The sequence below is a fragment of the Phascolarctos cinereus genome, unplaced genomic scaffold (assembly GCF_003287225.1).
Source record: "Phascolarctos cinereus isolate Bilbo 61053 unplaced genomic scaffold, phaCin_HiC Scaffold_7;HRSCAF=346, whole genome shotgun sequence".
NCBI lineage: Eukaryota > Metazoa > Chordata > Mammalia > Diprotodontia > Phascolarctidae > Phascolarctos > Phascolarctos cinereus.
Window position 1 is genome coordinate 76,872,593 of NW_027556180.1, and position 20,952 is coordinate 76,893,544.

At 35.8% G+C, this 20,952-nt stretch overlaps 1 protein-coding gene across 3 annotated transcripts in view; it reads left to right on the forward strand.

The window, feature by feature from the left end:
- Positions 1 to 20,952, forward strand: part of ACADL (acyl-CoA dehydrogenase long chain) — a 70,649-nt gene that overhangs the window by 33,117 nt on the left and 16,580 nt on the right. For 2 of the 3 annotated variants that reach the window (XR_013483330.1, XR_013483331.1), the window contains exons 9-10: positions 5,407 to 5,534; positions 7,610 to 7,696. Coding sequence is in view for 1 of the 3 variants with exons in the window: in XM_021008779.2 (XP_020864438.1) it covers positions 5,407 to 5,534; positions 7,610 to 7,696; positions 13,024 to 13,117 (309 nt within the window). In the remaining 2 variants the exon portion in view is untranslated. Of the gene's footprint in view, positions 1 to 5,406; positions 5,535 to 7,609; positions 7,697 to 13,023; positions 14,497 to 20,952 lie in introns of those variants that run through there. The other variant, XM_021008779.2, reaches the window with a different exon arrangement.

A 20,952-nucleotide genomic window follows, 5' to 3' on the forward strand; every position in this document is an offset into this window, starting at 1 on the left:
CTTGACAATTCTAGGACTTCAGGTTAAGAACTTCTGGCCTACAAAATCCCTAAGGGCCTTTCTGTGTTTCTATGAGCTTTTGACCTTAGAAGTGAAATTTGTACTTCAGTTATGAAGGTTAATCTGAAAATATTACTCCATTCCTTGCTCAGGTAGTCTTAGAAAATGAGATTTTGCAGATAACTGTGTGGAAAATAGAAAAATTATCTCAACAGTTTTCCCACAGAAAAGTTGATGCTACATTTTTATACAATGTGAAGAGCAGAAAGATAGAAATATGTCAGTTAATCAACATTTATTAAGTGCCTTCAATATGCCAGGCACTGGGCTAACTGCGGAGAGTAAAAAGAAAGGCAAAAAACAGTCCCTGCTCTCAAGAAGTTCACAATCTAATGAAGGAGGCATCATGCAAACAACTATGTACAAACAGTATCTTTGTTGTTGTTGAGTTGTTTCAGCCCTGTTCAAGTCTTCATGGCCCCTTTTGGAGTCTTCTTGGCAGAGATACTGGAGTTGTTTGTCATTTCCTTCTCCAACTCATTTCACGGATGAAGAAACCGAGGCAAACAGGGTGAAGTGACTTGCCCAGGGCACAAAGCAAAGATGAGTCTTCTTGACTCCAGGCCAGGCAGTCTATCCACTGCATCACCTACACACATACAATACACACACACACACACACACACACACACACACACACACACGGAGATAATCTCCAAAGGAAGGTACTAAGATTAAGGAGAACAGGGAAAGGCTTCTTGTAGAAGATGGGACCTTAGCTTAGACTTGAAAGAAGCCAAGCAAGCTGGGAAGGAGGGATGTGGAGGGAGAACATTCCAGGCATAGGGGACAGTCAAAGAAAATGATCCAAGTCCAGGTGGAGTATCTTCTCAAGAAACAACAAGGAGGCCATGTCAATGGGTAGCAGAGTACATGGGTGTGATGAGTAAGGTCTAAGAAGACTGGAAAGGTAGGAAACGGCCACGTTATGAAGGGCCTTGAAAGCTAAACAGAGGGTTTTCTATTTGATCCTGGAGGTAATGGGGAGCCATTGCAGCTTATTTAATAGGGAGGTCAGACCTGTATGTTAGGAAGGTCAGTTTGACAGCTGAGTAGAGAATAGATTAGAGTAGAAAGAGACAAAGGCAAGAAAACTATCCAGTAAAGTATCGCAGTAGTCCAGTGCTGAGGTGGTGAGAAACTGTGTCAGGTGGTTGCAGTGTCAGAGGAGAGTATAGGGCATATATGAGAAATGTTTCAAAGGTAGAAATGACAGGGCCTGACCACTAATTGGCTATAGGGGATGAGAGTGTAAGGAGTTCAAGATGGCACCTCACTTACAAGTCTAAGTGACTTGGGAGGATGGTGATAACTTCAACAGTAATAGGAAAATTCAGAAGACAGGAGGGTTTAGCGGGGAAAGATAAGGAGTTCGGTTTTGGTCCTGTTGAGTTGTCTATAGGACATCCAGTTTAAGATAATTAATAGATAGTTACTAATTTGAGATTGGAGGTCAGCAGATTTACAATACGGTTACAATATACAATACAGTGGGTTACAAGTAGATGAGTTATAAGTAGATCTGAGTCATCTTCATAGAAATGATCATTGAATCAAGTGAAACAGTATAGAGGGAGAAGAGAACCTAGGACAGTATTAGGGTGACTCTCCCCTACTGTTAACAGGAATGAGGTGGGTATAATCAAAAAAGGAGACAGGTGAGATAGGGAAGAGGAAAACTGGAATACAGTAGTGTCAAGGAAGAAAATATCAAGGAGAAGAGGGTCAAATTAACTTTCAAAGGCTACAGAAATTGGCCATTAAGCTTTTCATAGTAAATATCTATTTTCTAAGCTTTCTAAGATATTTTAAATTATTCTGTTTTTGCCATCATCATTATCATTTATATAGCACTTTTTAAGGTTCACAAAGCACTGAATATGTATTATCTCACTTGGTTCTCAAAACAACCCTGGAAAGTAGGTGCTGTTATTATGTCCATTTGCCAGATGAGGAAACTGAGGCTGAGAAAGGTTGCTCAGGGTCACACAACCAATGTCTGAGGCCAGACTTGAACTCAAGTTGTCCTAATTTCAAGTCCCTCACTCTCACCCACTCCACCACAGCTACCCCACTTAAGTAGCTGATTTTAAAATGCTTTGAGGCATTGAAAAAGGCCTTCTTTACCTTTCAAGAGCAGTGCAAGTTAAACTATCAGTTTGAAATAGGAGACTTCCTAAGAAAGGATTGTCCTGTTACCCAATTCAACCAAGCTATTCAGCAGTATGAGACTTTTTAAACCACCTTTGTTAAACAACCTTTGCACACTCTGCCATTGTGTGGTCTTTTGGAAATGTGCCATGAATCTTATTTTTGAATAGAGGCCTAAAATTTTCAACTAGCACTTATATTACAGGATTTTCAGATCTAGTGATCCAAACTTTATATACAATTGAAATTGAAGAGAACCACAAGATTGCCAATTTTCTATTAAATAGATAATACAACTCAAAGAAACACAAAAGTATAGTTGCAGTGACAGTTTCTCTGCCTGCATTTTTCCTGCTACTCACTTGTATTTAGTTGAAATTAAAATACAATTTTCTAATCTCATAAGTTTCAGTCCGTTTCAGAGCAGTGAAAGACTCTCATCTCTTGCTCCCCTAGGCCTAATATGTATTCCTGCTTTTCTGATTCTGAGATAAAAAAGAAGGAGGTTGGGGTTTGGCAAGAGAACATGCCTAGAACATGACTCACTCCCAGCTTCCCACAGTTAGTTATGAAAATGATGGGGGTAGACAAACATTTTAATCTTAATATGTAAGAAACTAGGTTAGCTATTTCTTCATTAACTAGCTTTATAATTAACAGGCCCAGTTGGACTAGATAACCTCTAAGGTCCTTCCCAACTCTGATTCTAATATATTTATCATACAGAACAAAATGTTTTCAGTGGATTATTTGAATATTCATATTTATATTTGGCATGAATTAATGTATAATACCATGGGAAGCTTAGAATTCATTAACAAGAAGTTAGAATGTAAATTAAATACCTTGATGCTATTGTTAACTTTTTTTTTATTGTTAACTTTCATTGGTTATTAAATTACTTGGTAATAGGGAATGTAGGTAAGTTCCTATAGAGTAGGGTGGTGTTTGTTAGGCAGTGTGCACAAGTGCCCCAGCTGATGAAAACCTTCGGAATCTTGTGGGAGAGACATCAGGTAGTTCAGTGAGGGCTGCACTAGATAGATTGTGACTATGTGCCAAGCACTGTGATAAGCTCTGGGGGTACAAAGCGAAGCAAAACACAGTCCCTGCCTTCTAGGACCTCATAATCTAATGGGGGAAGGAAAGTTTCATGTATAAATTCTGGTAAGTTTAGCTAATGCTAGATTGGGAAGGGTTTTAAATACAAATCAGAGGAGTTTTTGTTTTCTCCTACTGACGTCATTTCCTGGGATTCCAGGAAAAGCTCCCAAACTGGCAAAGCCAGTTCCAGTGAGTGGATGGCACTGTTAAGCCTGCCATCTCCTAACTCCATGCCTTTGCTACGACTGTCTGCCAGGCCAGGAGTCTTCCTCCACGTTGTCTCTACTAGGCTTGCTTCAAGACTCCACTCGAATCCCACCTTCTGCGAGAAACCTTCCCCGCTTCCCCCCACTGCTAGTGCCTTCCCTCCATCTATGCTGTCTGTATGTTACATATACATACGTATATGTATATGTGTGTAGCTTGCATGTACAGTTTTTTGCCTGTTATCTCCCCCATTAGAATGTGAGCTCCTTGAGATCAAGGGTCAAGTTTTTGCTTTTCTTTGTATCCAAAGCACTTATCGCAGGGCTTGGTACATAGTAAGCGCTTAATAAATGTTTGTAGACTTTATGAATCAGTTAACAAACATTTATTAAGCAATTACCAATTTGAGTGGGCAGATAGCAGCAAAAGCTTCGGGAGATGAGACTTTAATAGCTAAACTGTTAAGCTTGCCATGCCCTTCAGAGCTTTCTCCATACTGACCTTGTCTCTCATGAACCAACCCATATTTTTGCTTTCCCTGTTCTCCTTTTCCAGAGATTAGGGGGGGCGCTTACATACCTAAGCAGTGTTACTGCAATAAAACTGGTTCTAGGGCTATTCCAGCAGTAGTATCAAGTCAAGAATCTTCCCCTTGGGTCCAGGACAGCACTGTTGCAATTGTAGCTTGGGACTTGCTTTGGCTTATGTGTATGCTATTTCTAAACTGAATAGCCCTGAATTGTTATTGCTGCTGGAAGGGTAGAAGGGGGAGGAGAAGTGTGGTTCACTTTATAGACAGTGACTATAATGATAGGGATGGGAACGTGTACCATGTTTGTGAATTCACTGATGTGTGGAACTCCCTGAATAAGGAAACTCCCTCTACCAATGCAGATTGCCATCTTCTGTACAGTTTAGAGCCTTAGTTTCATAGAGCACCAAAAAAATGACTTGCCTGGATTCACATAATTAGTATGTTAAGAAGCTGGACTTCAACCACAAACTACAATTAACATCTTATTTTTTAAGAAAGAAAAAAGGAAGAAAAACATAATCAAAGGTGTCAGAACCTTGGGCAGTGTCCTATAAGAGGACACTGAACAGTAGCATTTTCTTAGGCTATCTGTTGTTTGTTAATTCATTGAGTTCTGCCTTATTATAGGTGGGGTATGATGCTATCATTGCCAGTTTTGTAGGCTTGTTTGATAGGTTGTGTGGGTTTGTTCTTTAAGTATCTAATTTTAAAAAATTTAATAATAATTTTTAATAAAAGAAAATACTAAGAATTGGGATAAACTTGCTTAGTGCTGTAGTGATATGGGGCCTAAGACAAAGACCATTATAGAATATGGAAGTATAGATAGGCCTCCTTATTTCCATTTTCATGAGTGGAGATGCACTGATGCTAGTGAACTAGCTAATCCAGCCAAGTATGCTGTGAAACAGAAAGGGAAGCCATGAAAACCATTGCTTGGGATCAATGCAGAAGAAAAAAAATCCCATTTTCCAAAGAAAGTACAGAGGAATGGCTAGCTCACAGATCTTTTTTAACAGCTATGTCAAGAATTATTGAGCCACAAGATGGCGCTCCAACTTGAGAGAAATAACTATGCTACTTAGGAAGTATGGCCCAATGTTCTGAAATCCAAGGAGAATGTTAATTTTTCCATCTTTTTTACACCCATCTTTGCAATTTTCCTGAGCACTGAAATTTTGAGTGTCACAATTGGAATGATAAGAGTCTGACTTTTGGACAAAATGGAACATGATCATTTGGGGCCAGGAAGTTCCTTATACTGTTTATAATTCTTGACAGATCATGCATTTAAAAGTTCTTATATGTTCCCTTTTTTAAAAATTTCCTCTTCCCACTTTGGACACAAGACAGTGCAGCACAAACTAGCTGAATTAAAAACATGCATCTGTGTGACCAGGGCTTTTGTGGACAACTGTCTCCAGCTGCACGAGGCAAAACGTCTGGACTCAGCTACTGCTTCCATGGCAAAATACTGGTATGTGTGTTCCAGTAATTGAAGGGTAGTGTTTTTGCAGACAGCTGTGGAAGTGGGCCAACCATACCCGTAACTCTGAGCCCCGTACCCAATGGTAGGCCAACCATTTTTATTTGTTGAAAGGTCCTACTGAGGCAGTTTAAGCCAGGCTTAAAATTCGTTAAAAATTCATCTGCGAAGAGAATTGGTAAGGAATTCTTAAATCCTCTCAGCTGGAATATCCAAAGGTTGAACTAGGATCAGTGATTTGTCCCCATCAGAAAACTGTCCCTTTTCAAAGTTACTTGAAGCATTTTTTTCAAGGAGAAGTAATTATCCAATCAAACATTTTAAATGTCATTTTAAGACAAGAGAAAAATGCCCAGTTTGAATAAGGTAAAAGTTCTGCTATTGCACCAAGAGAATATAATAATTATGAACAAGAGAAAGAGTTCAGTCAAACTTCATATAGATTTTTAAGACCCAAGGATATGGGAACAAAGTCAGAGACAGCAGGTTATTTTCTCTTTTTTAAAAAGAGAAACAATCCTATTACCCTGAAAACACTGTGGGGAAAAAACAATTCTGTCATTATTCATTAACTTCAAATGCAGTCAGGCCAAAAGGAAAGCAAGCAGAAATAAGCAGGATAGTGCTTGTGTTCTTATACAAATAATTTAATTGCAGGTTGGAAAATAGCAAGTAGAAATTCAGAAAGGGCCCATTTGGGGAGATGTTTTAAATTATACTGTTCCCCCCCATCCCACCCCGTCCCCCAATTTCAGTTGTAACAGAGCAGTCCTCAGCATTCTTTGGAAAGAACTGGTACAATAAAGCTCATATTAAGAGATAAAGCAAGGAAGTAGCTAGTTGGAACCTAAAAAATATTTCATATACTTGCCAAAGAAAGATATTTCAAAATTCCAAGTGTCATTACCCCCAGAGTTTCCTATCAACCTTGTCTGTAAACAGTTAGATTATTGTACTTTTTCTACTAGGCAGATCTACCTCTTGAACTAAAAATTATTTGAGATAGAAAATTGTTAACATGATTATTTTGCATTTACCTTGAGTTTTTGTCTTTTTTTCCAGACTGGGAAGGAAGGGGGGAAATCTGAGTGTCACATTGCATTTTTTTTAAAGTAAGATAGGTAAAATTCCCATCCTGTTATCTTCTCAAGGAATTTTGCCTTAAGACAGTTGAGAATAATGGGTGGGGGAAATCCAACACTTCATTTTTTTAAGTCCTTCATATTAGACTGTACTTGAAAAACAACACTATATAAATATGGTTAATTATTATATAAATGTATTTTTGCTATATTAAAGGCATGTAATTTTAATTGGAGTTTCTTCCTTTGGGTTTCACTGTTACCTATAAATGGTTGGTCTTTTTATGAATGTGACAGAAGTTACACTTATAACTGCTGATGAATTTGGTGTTAAGAAGTCAGAGAATAACTTTGTTTCAAAACTGAGATTTAGGCTGTATATATAAATACAAAGAATTGCTGAAGTTTGAGGAAATTTGAGTGAAACAGAATCTAAGTGATTTAAGTCAAGTAAACAACTTCATCGTAAGCATGCTTTTATTTGGTGGGGGAGTAGGGGCTGAATTATTCCAACATGTAATAGGCTAAATTTTACATTTAATTCATTTACATGGACACAGACTTAATAAAAACCTGGCAAAAGCAATAATTAACTAAGAAGGTTCAATATAGGAGTTTTACAATTTATTTTCATATGTGCTTTTGGATGAGCAGCTATGTTGTACAGAAAACATTTGCTAATTATGCTCTATAATTCCGTCTGTTAAGAGCTGATTCTTTTAAAGTGTGCTGCCTTTTAGGAGTGAGAGATAGAGGAAGGAGAGAAAGTAGATTTTTGTTAATTAAAAAATTAAATTAAATTTACAAAATAAAATTGGTCATATTTGATAGGCAGCCTACATGATATGTCTATATATGAGAATTTAATGTCTCCATAAACTTGTATAGTTACACAGTCATAAATAATTCATTCCTTGATTTGAGGCTATTCTGCAGGAATCCAGTTTAAAAGTTCCTTTTTCCTCCTATATTTTGTCCATTTAGGGCATCTGAGCTACAAAACAGTGTGGCTTATGATTGTGTGCAGCTCCATGGAGGATGGGGATACATGTGGGAATATCCCATTGCAAAGTGAGTATTTCTTAGGAAGAAAAATTGTTTTGTTATACTCTGTTTGAAGATGAGCAAATAAAGATCACCAATTCCATTGACTATAAATGAAGTACAGAGAAAATTATCCATTAGCTAGATGACCGAGGATGACCATTATATGTGATAAAGCTTATGGTAGCAATACTGCTTCTTGGCCTTTAGACAAAGTTTTTTAAAATCATGTTTAAAATGAAGGAAAGTGAGAAGAAGGGAGTATCATCATAGACATTCATTTCATTCATTTGATTTTTTTTCAGCTTGTAATAAATAAGACCACCAGCCATTATGGTTTTTGAATCTTTAAAAAATGAGCTACTTAAAATTAATGTAGACAAAAGAAGGGCCTAGTATCTTAACTCTTGAAGATAATTTTACAGGAAAAAATAATGTGATTCCTCTTATTAGAAGTTCTAAAATAAGAGTGTTTAAAGGTACCTATTCTGTGACTAAGCTATATGTTTATAACTTGTCTGTGGAAGCATGCCAATTTGTAAATAGGCAGACAGACGCATTCCAGAGGTTTCTCCTTCCCCATAACTAACTCCCTCCCTTCACTGTTATGTTTGCCACATCGGTCTTCCCACAGCATTCTCCTCACAGAGCTTATGGAATGTGTTTTTTTTCTGACTCACCCAGATTAACAGTTTACACACTGTCTCCACAAAAAGAAAAATTCACGCTTACCACATAAACGATTGCTTTATTTCTAATCCAATAGTGAGAAAGCTGGGGGATTTATAAAAACCATACTCATTTTACTTAAATTTTATTAGATTATCTGAAGGGAGGGGAAAAAAACATTCTTTTTCTAAATTTGGCTTCAAACTTGGACAGTTCTAGACTTTCAAAACCTGTCACTTTGCTTGGCTTAGTTATAACCATTTTGGTGTGCTTCTAGTCCCTAATGAGAATAGCAGCTGTCAGTTATATCAAAACAAGACAAAACAAAACACTCCCATAAACTGGTTAAGAATAGAAACAGCATACACATAACCTGTTAATTTACTCATCTTTTTTTGGTAGACATTGAGTGGTTCAGATCAGAGGTGGGAAACCTGCAGCCTCGAGGCCACATTTAACCTCTAGATCCTCAAGTGCAGCCCTTTGACTGAATCCAAACTTCACAGAACAAATTGAAATTCAAGCCTCAAGGCCACAGGTTCCCTACCCCTTGTTCAAACTAATCATGGCATATTTATTTTAGTCTTTAAATAAAATAGAACAGGTAAGATTTCTACTGGGCCTTCTTTTGCTATGTATAAACCCTCTTGGAACTGTCTCCAAAAAGTCTTAAATCAAAAACAAATATTTTCATCCCTGTATCCCACTGGTATTAGAAATAAATTTTATGCCATCTTTGACTCTTTATTTTCTCTCACTTTGTATATCCAATCTGTTGCCAAGTACTGTTGATTTTACCTTTGTAACATTTCACATACCCCTACTGATTCCCTCCTGTGACACTGCCATCATCCAGGTGCAGGCCCTCATTACCTCAAGCCTGCTGGTTGGTCTGCTGGCTATAAGTCTCTTCCCCATTCTAGAGCATCCTCCATTCAGTTCTCAGTGATCTTCCTAAAGCACAAGCCTGACCTTGTCACATCACACCCCCACCCCCAGCCCCATCCAGTAGTTCCCTTTAACCTCTAAGATCAGACAGAAAATCCTCTTTGAGGTTCAAAACCTTTGATAACCTGATACCTTTCTACCTTTCTAACTTTCTTATACATTACACCCCTCCACATACTCTGTGATCCAGTGATAATGGATCAGACATCAGACCTTCGCTGGTTGTCTCCCATCCCTTCCCCCTCTTTGCCTCCTGGCATCCCTGGCTTTCTTCAAGTGCTAGCTAAAATCCCACCTTCTACAAGAACCCTTCCCTGATCCCCCTTAATTCCAGTGCCTTCCATCTGTTGATTATCTCCATTTTATCCTGTATATAACTTATTTATACAAAGTTGTTTTAATGTTGTCTCCTTCATTAGACTGTGAGCCCCTTGAGGATAGGAGCTACCCTTTGCCTTTCTTTATATTCCCAGAGCTTACTTAGCACAGTGCCAGGCATGTAGTAAGCACTTAATAAATGACTGATTCAAAAAGGCAAAATAATCCTTTAATGTCATGGTTCTGTAACATTTAATTTTTTGTTCTATATTCTGAAATAATTTCCAAGTCTGTTTTCACAAATTGTGTTCACAATGTATTCACAATCCATCATGGAATGTGTGATGAAATAGTTGATTTGGCCCTTTAGTAGAACCACTTTGGGACCCTTTTGTGGAGTAGAAGATTCAGACAGCATGTTATCATACCAGCAGTGGTAATGGAAAGGGAGTGAAATAAAAGAAAGTTATGTACTTCTCTTTCACTTTACTGTTGCCCTTATTCTAGAGTCACTGGTATGAAGTAGCTAAACATTAATTTGAGTTTTTAAGGAAGGCACACAAAATGGAGAGGGACCAGCATCTAGACACTTTGAGCGCAACAGAATTGTTGATCTTGTCTTTTTCAGGGATAGTCACTTTTAGGTTGTGCAAAAGGCACAACCTGATGCAACACTGTACAGACGTTATCTGAACCTGAGAGACTCATTCTGCCAAAGAGTAATTACGAACCTTCATGGCAGTCCAGGGATTATATGAGCATTCGCATGAACTGTTTTTTGTTTTGGGGGGTTTTTTTGTTTTTGTCCTAAACATAGAAGGAAGAATTAAGAAGTAGCTATATAACCCTTACTATCACAAAGTTAATTAGACAAGTTCAGTGTATTAATATGCTATTCTTAGACACTTGGACCTGATCTGTGATTTCACTGGAATAGGGAATGTGGATACTTCCTCTATCAAATTAAATCATCTCCAACCTAAGAGTTTTGGAGATGTGCCCAGGGAACTGAGAGGTTAAGTGATTTGCCTAGAATCACACAGCTAGTATATGTCAGAGGAGATACCTGAACTCCCGTTTCTCCACTTTTCCATAATTCTTACTTAATCAAAAAGTCTTTTGTTTTATTTCTCATAAGAGATAAGCTACATTGTTGCAATAAGATACATGTTAAGACTTGGTTTTACATGGAAGGTAACTTTAAAATAGCAGCATAGGATTTGAAGTTTTAAGAGATCATAGAGATAATATTATTCCACTCTTTTGTTTTACTGTTGAGGAAACTGAAGGTTAAGTAACTTGCATGGGGTCACATGTAGAGTAAGGGAAATACTAGTATTCAATTTTATACCTTCAGACTCCAAACACAGGGCTAGCTCATACTTCTCCCTTCTAGTGAAAGAAAATTAGTTTATTTCAGTCTCACTTAGGCTTTCATCTCATAATATCAGAGAAGCAGTTTAAGCTTTGGCACTTTGTGGCTGGGTATGATTAAACATTCCTTCTGTTTCTTTTCCTGTTATTGTTCTCATGACTGGATTTACCCAGTAACTTATTAAGTGTTGGCAGAATGATTTAAAGAAGCAGTATGGTATAGCAAAAGAACACAGTCTCTAAAGTCAGTACCTAGGTTCAAATTCTGCTTCTAACACTCACTATATGAGGGACCTTAGGACCCTAGGCCTCCATAGGTATGCTTTATCCTCAGTAAAGTGAGGGAATTGTACTATGTGGTTTCAGTGATCCCTTTCTTCTCTAAATCTTTGGTCCTAAGAAATCAGTGTGAGCTACTTTGAAAGGTCTGTGACATATGGGGAAATGACCAAGTCGATCCTAAAAACAAACATGCAAAAAGCATCACTCTTAGTTTCTTTGGAATTAGCAAAATAGAATGTGAACATTATAAGCATTGGCTTTGGTAGCCGAAGGGTGGGAGAGATGAGACAGAGAGAAGGGAAGGGAGAGAAAGGGGGAAGAAGAGGAGGAGAAGTTAGAGAAAGAGGGAGAAAGAGGCAAGGGAGAGAGGAGTGTGAGAGGAGAGGGAGGGGTAGAGAAAGAGAGGGGGTAGAGAAGAGAGGTATATTGTGTGTGGGAGAGGGAGAGAGAATGTGAAAGTAAAAAACACTTGGAAACACCACTGTCCGTAGATCTAAGTCTGATGGTATGAGCAGTTGTGCAGTCAGACTTTTAAAAATAGCGTAGGTAGTGCTTACACTCAAACATTTGTTAAGTGTCTGCTATTTGTAGCAGCCACCATGTTAAATGCAGTGGAGGGAATATGCAAGATTATAAGGTATATGTAAAGAATGGAGTCAGATTCCAGAATTTTTTGACCTCATTTTCCACAGAGGTGGCATGTTATATTTGTCTCTTTTGTATAATAACCCAATTTTCATTCCTGAAATAATAGAAAATATCTTGGAACATATCTCCCAGGGAAAAGAACCAAGCCAATATTAACTCTGTTGTCTTGGCTAATAAAAGTTGTATGAACTAATGTGAAAAGGGAACTGGACAAAGAGTGTGGAAACCTGGGCTCTAACTCTCAGCACTTCCATTGATTAGTGTTACCCCTAAATAACTGCCATTAATTAGAAGTAGCAGAGTTACTGAATTTCTTTGGGATTTGGTGTTCTTACTTATAAAGTGAGAATAATAGTAGACCTCCCTACCTCACGGAGCTGTAAGGTGCAAAGGAGATGAAATGGAGGAGAGTAAAAAGTGAAGAACACTGGAAAAATGCAAGATGATAATTACTATAATTATTATTACCATGGATGGAGTCACACTTACAGCTTTGTGTGGAAGACTTAGTCTTTCTGTCTGTTAACACTGCATATCACTATAGTATAGATATTGACTTTTTTGAATTCAGGAGACTTCCATTATCTGTAGGAAATGATCTTTTCGAAACACTGACTTTATAGCTGTGGGAGTCTATTGGAAAAAATGTAAAGCTTTTTTTTTCTTTTACAAAAAATTCTTAGATTGCAGTTTTACTTAGAAAACACTGAGACCTGGAGGTAATTAGGACTTTTCTTTTATTTTTAAACCAAAAAAAAAAGGTTTCATTTCCTCCTGTGGTTATGTTGGTAAATTATAGAAGATTAAATTGAAAAAAAATCATAACTATGTTGCCTAATTAAATTTGTAATTTTCTTGAGCAGTTACAATCTATGTGTTATAGTTCATGTTGTATCAAACTATTTAAAGAAACTAAATGTGTGTTTTGTAGTTATTTCAATCCAAGGATAATACAACTGTGTCAAAAAAGAAAGCTTTTAAAGAATATTGCCCCTCCCTCCCTCTTGGGAACTATCTAACATGAACTTTAAAATAATTACCCATTATCTAGTGGTACATACTTTACTATTTTTAAGGCTTCTGTTATTCTTTTTTTTTTCCTTCTCCTCACCCAGAGCATATGTGGATGCCCGAGTCCAGCCAATCTATGGTGGAACCAATGAAATAATGAAGGAGCTGATTGCTAGAGAGATCATTCGTGACAATTAAACAAACATCTGCTCCCATCCTGGAATCCAATTACTGTTGATCTGGGTTTAAATTTCTTTATGATAGAAAACAACCTGGAAAGGGAAAACGTATTTGAACTTTTTTTTGTATAGGATGAAACAAAGTTTGGAGATCAAAAATTCCTTTGTTGAGGGAGAATTCTTCATACATCAACTTCTGAAATATTTTTATGGGAGGTTGAACAGTTGATTTTACATAAACTGAAAAGGAAAAAGAATAATACATTTTAAGGTCTTAGTAGCTCAAATTTGAACTTAATCTAAAATTTTAAAATGACCCTAATTTGAGTTTGAGTTCACATAGTGCAACTTAACTTGGAATAATTCCAGGGGATTTTTGCAAAATTATTCACAGAATTTCTTCAGTTGCTGTGCCTGATGAGGCCTTACTTAGTATGGACCTTTCCATTTTAATTTTTAAGAGAATTATCATTTACTCCCTTACCTTTCTTTAAAAACTTTGGTATATTTCATGGATCTCAAAGGATTGGCTCTTCTTTCAGAATAAAATAATTAATGTCAATAAATGCAGCAATTTAATTCGAAAAGAAACCACATTATTTAAGAATGTCTTATATATGTTAGTGAAACATCAAATAAAATATTTTAAATGCTTAAATTATTCTTGTTAACCATAAATACCAAAGTGGCATGTCTGTCATTGTGCTTTGTTTTAGATTTTTGTTTTTGTACTTCTCACTAGGGAGGACAGAGGTATTGTTGGAAGCTGGTTGTCTCCTAAATTTATATCCATATTCACTGTGGATCCATGCCGGTTCCTCCAGGCATCAGAGTAGATTTCCTTTTTCTGTGGCTTCTGACTCAGACAAAACATTTTCTTGACTATTAGTAGACTTCCCCCAAGGAAGTATTTTTATCAGCAGCTACTTGGATGAAGATATAGATGACATCCTTATAAAATCTGCAGACAACCTAGTTCTGGCAGGAGTAAGTGATATGGCAGAATCAGGGACCAAAAAGATCCTAACAGGCTAGAATGATGAACTCCCTCAAATAATATGAAATTTTAAAATGTGTCCACAAAGGCCTACTCTGATGCTTCTTCCTAGTATGGAAATGATCTTGAGTTCTCCAAGTCTGTGCCAGCAGAGCCATGCCCTTGACAAGTTCTACCATCCTGGAAAGGTTTCAGGTGTTTGAACCAGCAATGGACTGGTCTGCTTTCCAAAGACTTATCTAGGTAAGTGCAGAGAAATTGACTTGTAATCAGTAGAATGGACTTTTGGTGATGAATTTCCTAGCTGTGGCCCATCCATTGAACACACAGTTTGTGTGGCTCTTTGTATACTTCTGTAATGCTGATATCACGGGATATAAAGAATCACAGTTTTCAAATTATTTATAAGCATTAATTCATTTGTTGGATATAAATGGGATAGACTTTTCCCCCGACCAGTAAGTGGACATATGGCTGGAGAATCAAAAAAATTGAATCAAACCTGTCTTTAAAATTCTTGCTACAAATGAAACCAGAAGGTAAAAAGAAAGTTGCACCTAAATTGAAGGATAACTCACAAAGTCTTCTCAGACAAACCAGTAAAGTTATTGGTGACACTGGTTGTATCATACTTCTAAAGGCAACAAGAAACTTTTCATGAGACATTTGTTCATCTGTTGTAGTACTCATAATGATTTCAAAAACAAATCATGAAAATAATCGCACTGTATGCATAAACATTGATTACAAAGATGAAGTTGAGAAATGTTTCAAAGAATTTTCAAAGACTCTTCACATTAAATAAACATACTTTAATGGTCAGTAATATCAGTGCAAAGGTGGTAAAGAGGAGGATGACAAAAATGTATTAGAAAGCATGGATCAGGATTAAATAACAAAAAGGGCCAAAAGTTCATAGACCAGGGGCAGCTAGGTGGCGCAGTAGATACAGCATCAGCCCTGGAGTCAGGAGTACCTAAGTTCAAATCCAGCATCAAACACTTGACATTTACTAATTGTGTGACCCTGGCCAAGTCACTTAACCCTGTTGCCTAGCAAAAAAAAAAAAAAAAGGTCATAGACCAAAGAGAAGCTTCACACCTATGAATCAACTATTTTCTTAGGAAAAAGAGTTGAGACACTAGACATGACAAATACTCAATAATGCCACAAATAAAATGAAATATTTTAATAGGCAAGAAAGGACTGGCTACTGATATGGGAGCCATTTCTAAATCAGCTTTCTGTACAATTAGATTACCATTTTTTCAGAGCAAAAATAAAAAATGCCAAATGAGAAAATAGAGCATGCAGTTGAAACAACTTCAACTACCTGACCTATTTATTTTTTTTATTTATTTTTATTTTTTCACTTTTTTTAACATGTGTTTTTAAAACTTTAGGTTACAAATTTTTCCCTTCCTCCCTCCTCACCCACCCTCTTTGAAAAGGCAAGCATCTCGATACAGGTTATAGATGTGTAGTCATGCATAACACTTCCATAGTAATCATGTTGTGAAAAACTAAGTATATTTCCCTTCATCTGTCCTACACCCCATTTATTCTATTCTCCATTTGACCCTGTCCCTCCTCAGAAGTGTTTGCTTCTGATTATCCCCTCCCCCAATCTGCCCTCCCCTCTGTCAACCCCCTGCTCTCTTGTCCCCTTCCCCTCTTATTTTCCTGTAGGGTAAGATAGATTTCCATACCCAATTGAATGTGTATGTTATTCCCTTCTTAAGCCAAATCCTATGAGAATAAGATTGACTCATTCCCTCTGACCTTCCCCCATTTTCCCTCCACTGTAAAAGCCTTTTCTTATCTGTTTCATGTGAGAGATAATTTACCCCATTCTACTTCTCTCTTTTTCCTTCTCCCAGTATAATCCTCTCTCACCTCTTAATTTTATTTTCCAATTATCACCCCTTCATCTTCAACTCACCCTGTGCTCTCTATCTATCTATCTATCTATCTATCTATCTATCTATCTATCTATCTATAACCTATAATTTTTTTTTCCCTCCAACTACCCTAATACTGACAAAGGACTCATGAGTTACAAATATCATCTTTCCATGCAGGAATGTAAACAGTTGAACCTTAATAAGTCTTTTATGATTTCTCTTTCCTGTTTACCTCTTCTGTGTTTCACTTGAGTCTTGTGTTTAAAAGTCAAATTTTCTATTCAGCTCTGGTCTTTTCCTCAGGAATGCTTGAAAGTCCCCTATTTCACTGAATGACCATTTTTTACCCTGGAGGATTGTACTCAGTTTTGCTGGGTAGGTGATTCTTGGTTGTAATCCTATCTCCTTTGCTTTCCAGAATATCATACTTCATACCCTCCGGTCCCTTAATGTAGAATCTGCTAAATCTTGTGTTACCCTGATTGTGTTTCCACAATACTTGAATTGTTTCTTTATGGCTACCTGCAATATTTTCTCCTTGACTTGGGAATTCTGGAATTTGTCTACAATATTGCTAGGAGGTTTCCTTTGGGGATCTCTTTCAGGAGGTGATTAGTGGATTCTTTCAATTTCTATTTTGCCCTCTGGTTCTAAAATATTAGGGCAGTTTTCCTTGATAGATGATGTCTAGACTCTTCTTTTGATCACGGCTTTCAGATAGTACCTGACCTATTTAAACAAGGTGTTGATAACAAAAAATGGAAAACATAAAAGAACACTTAAAATTGTCACTATTTCCTAAGAAAGTTTAACCAGTGTAAACACTTTGCCCCAATTTAAGATCAAAAGAGCTCAAGAGTTGCTCTAAGCAAGCAACCAATTAATGTCCTTGGAAAATAGGACAACCTGTATATAAAATCTTTTGGAGATCAGCTAAAGTTGTAGGAATAGTATCCCTCCACTATGAGAGATATGAAAACATGTATGTAAAATCTTTCAAAGGATAGTTAAAAGTTGTAGGAATAGTTAATAATTGTAGAAATGTATGGGTTAAAGAACAAATAATAGAAACAATCAATTTCATTAAAGAAAGTGACAATAATGAAGCAACATATTAAAATCTACGGGAAACAGCAAAAGCAATAATCAGAGGAAATTTTATATCTCTAAGTGCTTATATCAATAAAAAAGAGAAAGAGCAGACCAATGAACTGGATATGCAATTTAAAAAAACTAGAAAAAGAACAAATTAAAAATCCCCAATTAAACACTAAATTAAAGGTGAAGTTAATAAAATTGAGGATAAGAAAACCATTGAATTAATAAGTAAAACTAGGAGTTAGTATTACAAAAAATAAGATAGATCAACCATTGGTTAATATGATTAAAAAAGAGAGAGAAGAAAACCAAATTACTGTATCAAAAATGAAAAGGGTGAATATACCACCAAAGAAGATGAAATTAAAGCAATTATAAGGAGTTGTTTTGCCCAATTACATGCCAATAATTTTAACAACTTAAGTGAAATGGGAAAATATTTACAAAAATGCAAACTGCCCAGATTAGCAGAAGAGGAAATAGAATATATAAATACACCAATTTTTTTTAAAAAAAGAAATTGAACAGTCTATAAATGAGCTTCCCAGGAAAAAAACACCAGTACCAGAGGTATTTAGAAGTGAATTTTATCAAACATTTAAAGACCAACTAATTCCGATATTAAATAATTTGGAATAATAAGCAAAGAAGGAGGTCCTGCCAAACTCCTTTTATGAAACAAATATGATACTGAATGAGGAAAAATAAAAACAGAAGGAGAATCATAGACCAACTTCGTTAATAAATATGGATACAAAAATCCTAAATAAAATACTAACTAAAAGATTACAATAATATAGTACAAAGATTATACATTATAACCAAGCAGGATTCATAGCATGAAGGCATGAATGGTTTAACATAAGGAAAACAACATAATTGATTATATCAATAATAAAAGTAACCAAAGTCATATAATATTGATAGTTGCAGAAAAAGCATTTGACAAAGTACAACACTCATTTGTATTAAAAACATTTGAAAGTATAGGCATAAATAGACTTTTTGCTAAATTGATAAGAAGCATTTACCTAAAATTATTAGCAAGTATTATTTGTAGTAGAGATAAGCTAGAAGCCTTCTCAATAAAATCAGGTGTGAAACAAAGATGTCTGCTGTCACCAATCTTATTCAATATTATATTGGAAATTCTAGCAATAGAAATAAGAGAAGAAAAAGAACTAGGAATCAGAATAGGGAATGAGGTAATAAAACTATCTCTTTTTGCAGATGATATGATGATATACTTGGAAAATCCTAAAGATTCAACTAAAAAGTTAATTGAAATAATAATTTCAGCAAAGTAGCAGGATATAAGGTAAACCCACATAAATCATCAGCATTCCTATATATATATATATATATATATTACCAACAAGATCCTGCAGGAAGAGATTGATAGAGACACCTCATTTAAAATAACTCTGGGACAGAATAAAATACCTGGGAATACAATTACCAAAACAAACCCAGGATCTGAGCAAAACCATCAAAAAATTTTATACACAAATAAAATCAGATTTAAATAAATGGGGATATATTCATTGTTTATAGGTGGGCAGGGCCAACATAAGAAAAATGACAATTTTACCCAAATTAATCTATATATTCAATACCATCCCAATTAAATTAACAAAAATATGTTTTACTAAACTAGAAAAAAAAATAAAATTCATTTGGAAGAGCAAGAGGTCAAGAACATCAAAGGAACTAACTGAAAAAAAATGTAAAGGAAGGAGGTTTAGCGGTACCAGATCTTAAACTACATTATAAGATAGTACTTTCAAAACTATCTGGTACTGGCTAAGAAATAGAAAAGTAGATCAATGGAACAGAATAGACATACAATCTACAGCAGCAAACAAATATAGTTACCCAGTGTTTGACAAGTGGAAAGACTTAAGTTTTCAAGATAAAAATTCATTATTTGGTAAAAATTGTTGGGAAAGCTGGAAAGCAGTTTAGCAGAAATTGGGCAGAGACCAATATCTTACACCATTTACCAAGATATGGTCAAAAAGGATAAATGAGCTACATGTAAAGGGAGTTATTACAAGAAAATTTAAAGAACATGGAACATATTACCTATCCGACTTATGGATAGGTGAACAATTTGTGAGCAAAGAAAAGATGGAAGGTATTGTGAGATGTAAAATGGATTATTTTGATTACATTAAATTAAAAAAGAATTTGTACAAATAAAACAAACGTAGCCAAGATCAGAAGGAAAGCATAAAACTAGGGGGGAAATTTTATAGACAGTTCTTCAGACAAAGGTCTTATATCTGAAATAGAACTTTGTCAAATCTATAAGAATTTGAGTCATTCCCCAGTTGATAAATGGGCAAAGGATATGAACAGGCAATTTTCAAAACAAGTTATAGTCATGAAAAAATACTCTAAATCATTATTGATTAGGGAAATGCAAATTAAAACAACCTTGAGATATCATATTACAGCTATCAGATTGGTTAAAATGATAGAAGGGGGAAGTGACAAATGTTAGAGAGGATGTGGAAAAACTGGCCCTTAATGCATTGTTGGTGGGTTTGTGAGCTGATCCAACAATTTTGGAGAGATTTGGAATTATGCCAAAAGAGTTATTAAACTGCCTATATCCTTTGACTCAGCCATATCACTATTAGGTCTGTTTCCCAAGAGGATTAGGGAAAATGGAAAAGAACCTACATATTCTAAATATTTATAGCAGCTCTCTTTGTGGTGACGAAGAACTAGAAATTGCCAGGATGCCCATCAATTGGGAAATGGCTAAATAAATTGTAGTATATGTTCAGGATGAAATATTACTCTGGTATAAGAAATGATGAGCTCAATGCTTTTAGAAAACTAGACCTGCATAAAATAATGAAGAGCAAAATGAGCAGAATCAAGAGAACATTGTATACAGTAACAGCAGTATTGTTTTAAGACCAACTTGGAGCAACCAAGTCATTCTGACCATTATAAATACCCAAAATAACCTCAAAGATCCTATGAAGGAAGAAGCTATTTGAAGCTAGAAAGGAATATTGCTGTGGTGTAGGAAATGAGGAGCTGGTTGATTTAGAAAAACATGGAAAGACTTGGACTTATGATGTAAGATGCAGTCCACCTTCAGAAAAACAGATGATAAGAAGAAATAAGCATAGTACGGTCTTACACATATGTATATTAGTATATATGTATATACACATGCTTATAGATATCTATGTATATGTATATATATGTCTATGCTTAATTGTAGCCTTCTTCGGGGGGGAGGGGGAAGGGAAAAATATAAATAGTGCACATTAGAGAACAAAAGAAAACCAACAAGGAAGCAAAGAAAAGTTGGGCACCTTTGAAAATAATGTGTAATATTTATTATATAGGTTTTCTTGAAATGGAAATTTATTGTTTTATATTGAATCCTATCTTATGGGGCTGCTGTGTACCTGGCAATTATTTTTTTTCTTTTCTCATTTTGTGTTTAAGTGTGATAATAAAAACATTTACAAAAAAGTTATAAGAATAGCTACTTTAGGTTTATAAAAGCACAATTAAGAATTCTAAAATCTTAAATTATTTTTATTAGTACATTTTGATTTGTTGCAACAGACTCCAAAATACCCAGACTCCCCACAAAGTAGTGTCCAAAAACATTTAAACAAAACTTCCTGAAAGTAATTGCCACTTACAATGCATTTTGCATTTGTATAGATTAACACAAATGTTTTTCCTTAGTGTTTTGGTACCAAAGCTGTCCATTTCATGTGACCTGAGTTTTGTTGCCATTCTGTATTGCTTCATTCATATCATTGTCATGTATTTTTTGCCCCATCTTAGATACCAACTAGAAAGCCTAGTCCTTGACTT